The sequence below is a fragment of the Gracilinanus agilis genome, unplaced genomic scaffold, assembly GCF_016433145.1.
Source record: "Gracilinanus agilis isolate LMUSP501 unplaced genomic scaffold, AgileGrace unplaced_scaffold47362, whole genome shotgun sequence".
NCBI classification, from domain to species: Eukaryota; Metazoa; Chordata; class Mammalia; order Didelphimorphia; family Didelphidae; genus Gracilinanus; species Gracilinanus agilis.
The window spans coordinates 1-4,861 of NW_025381758.1; the positions used below are offsets into that span (position 1 = coordinate 1).

The following is a 4,861-nucleotide window of genomic DNA, read 5'->3' on the forward strand; positions in this document are numbered from 1 at the left end:
GGGGAGGGGGGCACGGAGCGCAGGTGGGCTTCCCCTGGGCCAGCTCTGAGTGGGCCGGCGGCTCTTTTGCCAGTGACGGAGATGCTGAGGACGGCGACCAGGGCCCCATCTGGACGTTCCCCCCGACCATCCGGCCGAGCCCCCACAGCAAACTCCACAAGGGGCTGGCCCTGCAGGCCTCACAGAAGGTCAGGCACTCCCAGAGGCCAGGCTGGAGGGGGAGGGGGGCTTGGCCGAGGCCTCGTCTTGGGCCGGGGGTGCCAGCTCTGATGCTCCTCCTTGTTGAGAGCCAGGCTGCAGCCCGCCGGAGCCCCTGCTGCCTCCCACAGCTAAGTGGAGGACTTCCTGGTTGGGGGTCCTCCTGAGAGCTTTATTGCACAGCCCGTTCCCCCCCCCCTCCCCCAATTCTCCAGCTGAAACCAGAGCAGTAGGCCTGGAGGCAGGGAGTCTCCAGTTCAAATTGAGCCTGAAGCCCTCCAGCTGAGTGATCCTGGGCCAGTCACTTTCCCTCTGTTGACTGTTTCCTCATCAGAGGCACAGGCTGCAGCCCCTCCGCCCTTTGTGGCGGACTCCTCCCATGCTCTCCTGGGCGGGCAGGCGGCCTCCTCCTGTGCTCTCCNCTGGGCAGGCAGGCGGCCTCCTCCTGTGCTCTCCTGGGCGGGCAGGCAGCCGCCTCTGGCTCACTGTGCATTTCTCCTCGCAGTCTGCAGAGCCTGTCAAACGCCAGCCGCGCTCGCAGTGCCTCGCCACCCTCGTCCGGCCCGTCTTTGGAGAGGTGAGGCCCGGGGGGGGGGGGGGGAGGTCCTCCTCGGCCTGACCTGGTGCAGAGCTCTGGGCCACCGGCCGTTGTGGCTATGCTTGTCCTTTCCCCAGCGATGGCCGAGGTGTGGGCAGGGGGTCACCTGGGAGAAGTGGCCTGGCCCGGGGGTCCGGGAGCACCCAGGATGCGGAGGCATCATTTGAGCCCCTGCCAGCCAGGAGCTGCCGCCAGGGCCGAGGGGGCAGTTGAGTTGTTGGGCTGTCTGGGCAGAGGTTGGCTCGGACCTGCGGGGACGCCTCAAGGCTGGAGCCTCGGACCCGAGTCGAGAAGCGAGCGCAGATCCCGATGCTGGCAGCAGCGACAAAAGGGACGAGGAGGAAGGATTGGGCCGGAAGCAGAGGGAAGAAGCGTTTGTGTGGCGCCTCCTGGGGCCCGCGTGCCGGGGCCACTCCTAGGAAGGGTCACTGCAATAGGACGTACCAAGTCCCAGCCCAGGGATGCCCGGGGGGCTGGGCATGGTGGTGCTCGAGGGAAGAGCCTGTGTGAGGGGGCCCTGGCTGAGGCCCCCCCTTCGAGCCTGGCCTGCGGGGGCAGCGGAGGGTGGTGCCTTCCCAGAGGCGCTTCATCCGGAGCCAGGAGGCCGGGAGGAGCCGGCACGGCCTCTGCTCCCGGATCAAGCCCGCGTTGGTCAGGAGTCCAAGGAGGAAGAGCCAGCTCCAGGGCGGTTTCTCCAGGCTAGACGGGCCTAGGAAGACGGGTCTCCGGACCTCGGCCTGGATGGGCCCCGTGGAGCCCAGAGCACTCGGGCAGAGTCCCGGCTTGGCCCGATGCCCGGTCACAGATGGAGGCCAGAGGGGGGAGGGCAGTCGCCAGCCCGAGGCTGCAGGTTCAGAGGAAGTGGCGGCCACGTGGCACGGAGCAATCACCGAGCCGGGGATCCTGGTCCGAAGCCCTCGGACACGCTGGAGGCTCTCCGGCCGGCGGGGGCTCTGCTGGTCCCAGCCGGGAAACCACGCCAGGAAGCAGCCACAAGAGCTGGAGGTCGCAGAGCCTCGAGCAGTCAGGAACGGCGAAGAATGAGCCAGGAAGCCGCTGGGCACCGTTGCTATGGTGACGAGGATGCTGAGACCCAGAGGGCAAGCCGGGGCCTCAGCGGAGCCTCAGAGGCAGCCAGAAGTCGGGAGGCGAAGCTGGACGCTGGGAAAGGCTCTGGCGTGGAATGAGAATATTCAAGGGAAAAGCGCCCCCTCGTTCTCCCTCCACCATCGCCTGGTGCCCCTTGGCCTCCCGGGGCAGGTTCCGGTTCGGCCCGCGGGGCCTCTGGGCCACCAGGGTCAGTTTTTCCTCTGGCTGCTTCTCTCGAGCCTCTGTGGCTGGCCCTGGGAGGGCTTTCAGAATCCTGCTGTCTGCCGATCCCGGCGTCTCCGGCGGGAGGAGATTCTCCACTTTTCTGCTCTCCCCCGTCGCAGCCTGCAGGGGTCCCTCTTTTCCCTCCGCCTCTGCTTGTGGGCACGAAGGACTTCCTCCTCCTGGGGCAGACCCAGGCGTTCTGGCCTCCTGCCCCGCGACGTGGGCTGGATGGCGAGTGGAGCTGGGCAGCGGCCCTGTGCTCAGGCCCCCCTTTACTCCACAGTTAACGCGTGTTAGGTGCCCGCTCTGTCCTGGGGGGCTCCCGGGGTGCCAGAGACGGGCCTGCCCTTTGACAAGGGGCCCGGGGGCCCCGCCGCCTCTGCCGCCTCTGGGTGATGGTGCAAAGGGAGTGCGTGACGGGCACTTGGGGGAGGCCGAGGGGCTCCGAGCGCCCCAGGACTGGCCCCGGCTGCCCCCCTTCCCTCCCCCCTTCTCAGAGGTGGCCTCGGCACCGCTTAATCGGCATTCATTGCCACCCGCAGCTCAAAGAGAAGCACCGGCAGACGGGAGGCAGCGTGGGCGCCATGGAGGAGCTGGAGAACGCCTTCAGCCTGGCCGAGGAGTCGTGCCCCGGCATCTCGGACAGGCTCATCGCCCACCTGGTGGAGCGGGTCCAGCGGTAAGCCGGGCCCTGCCCGTGGGGGGCTCCACAGGAGGCCCGGCCGCGGCCTCACGGCCCCCTTCTCCACGGCAGGTTCTCGCACAGCAGGAACCACCTGACGTCGGCTCGCTGACGCGGAGGAGGCTGGCCGGCCTTTCCCGACTTCTCGGAACTGACCTCAAACCCGTCGCGCTCTGCGTCGGGGTCCCGCCAGGCCGGGCCTCGGACCCCGGCGGTCGGGGAGCCGCCTGGCGTCGTCGTCTCTGTTGTCGTTGTTGCTGTTCTAATCCGGGCTGCCTCGCGGGCTGGCGCCGGGGCCCTCCCCGGCCTCCCGGCCTCCCCCTGCCATGCCCTGGGAGGGGGCCGGGCCCTCAGGCGGGGGGGCCTCGTCGTGTTCGTGATGGTGTTTAGTGACCCCCCCGTGTCCCTCCGGCGCCCAGCAGGACCGCCCGGGCGGAGCGGGTGCTGGCGTCCGACCCCGCGTTCTGTGTCCAGTCCAGAGCTCCGGGGGGTCCGGCCTCTTCCAATAAAGAAACACCCCAGAGCGCCGGCGCTGCGTCTGCTCTTTGCCCTCGCCGTGACCAAACGGGCCGGGCACCTGCCCTGCGGGGTTTGGGACAGGGGAGGATTCGAACCCTGCCCCGGCGCACTCTCCTGCATACACACGGCCACAGAGAGGTCCGGGGGAGACCCCCCCAAAGTACCCCCTTGTCAGGAGTGCGCCCCAAGTGAGAAAGCAGAGACCACGAGCTTGGCAGGGGGGCCTTTATTCCTCGCCGCCCGGCCACACCAATACATTAAAGCACGTAGTGCAGAGGGGGTCCCCCGGCCTCCCCACTTCCCTCCTGCCTCAAGGCCGCTTCTGGGCCTCCCAGGCTCTGCCAAAGGGCCCCTCGATGCCAGGAGCGTGAAGGGAACCCCCCCCCCCCCCCCGTGGGCACATGCTCGGCCTCTGATCACCAACCAGATCTGGACAGAACCAGCACCTTCCTGTCCAAAGATGCCACCCAGAACCCCTCCCACAGACAAAGGCTCGGAGGCAGGAACTCCAGAGCCGGCTCCATCCCACATCGCCTTCCCCACATCAACATACACAAAAGCTCCCCCGACTTCTTTAGCCCCCCCACCCCCGTGTGCCCCCAGACTCCCAGGGAGGGGAGGGGAAGCCCGGGGGCCCCACAAACCTGGAAAGTTGCCCCTCACCACTGCGGCCGGGGCGCAAGGATCCAGGTTTGAGATGCCGTCCGAGGGACCTTGGATAAGTCCCTTCACTCAGCTGGCCCAGGACCGGGCCTCATGGGGGGGGGGGGCTCAGCCTTCTTGGGCACAAAATCCCCGACCCCCGCCTCGGCTCCCCCACTTGTCCCCATCACGGTTCCCGAGTCTGTTTAGGCTTCAAAGACACGTCGGGTCTGGCCGTCCCAGGCCCACGCACAACCGATGAGCCCGGCTTTTCCCTTTATTAATCAGCTGCAGCCGCGGCCTCCCCAGGCCTCCCTCGGCCTCCCTCAGGTGCCTCCCGGTGGTCAGTCTGTGCGGGCGTCCTTGTCACTGCTGGCCATGACCAGGCTGCTTCTCCCAGGAGAATTGGTTGCTCTCTTGATCACTTCCATCCACCTGGGAGAAAGATGGCGGGAGCCTTGGTGCCTGGGGGGCCTCTGAGGAGACCCCCAACCCCGGGGTCTGGGGTCAGAAAGCCAGCCGGGGAGGGGCAGCCGCTGTCTGCTCCTGCACGGCCAGAACCAGGAGCCCAGCAGCCGAGCGGTTTGTCCTGAGCAGAGCCCTGTCTGTCTGTCTGTCTCCCCCCACCTCCTCTCTCTGTCTGTCTCTCCATCTCTCTCTCCCCGCCACCTCCCCTCTGTCTCTCCTCCCCCACCTCCGTCCATGTCTGTCTCTCCTCTTCTCCCCCCTCCGTCTGTCTCCATCTCCTCTCCCTCTTTCCTCTGTCTGTCTGTCTTTCTCTCTCTCCTCTTTCTCTATCCCTCTCCCTCCCCTTCCCCCCCTCTCCCTCTCCCCTCTCTCTCTCTCTCTCTCTCTCTCTGTCTCTCTCTCTGTCTCTCTCTCTGTCTCTGTCTCTGTCTCTCTCTGTC

At 67.2% G+C, this 4,861-nt stretch overlaps 1 protein-coding gene across 1 annotated transcript; it reads left to right on the forward strand.

The window, feature by feature from the left end:
* Window positions 1–20: 20 nt before the first annotated feature.
* Window positions 21–3,316, forward strand: LOC123255488 (serine/threonine-protein kinase 25-like; the record flags this gene model as incomplete). Its single annotated transcript, XM_044684274.1, has 4 exons — window positions 21–188; window positions 704–775; window positions 2,653–2,789; window positions 2,865–3,316. Coding segments are annotated over 4 exons (417 nt in total), but the record flags the coding sequence as incomplete, so codon positions are not given.
* Between the last annotated feature and the right edge of the window lie 1,545 nt (window positions 3,317–4,861).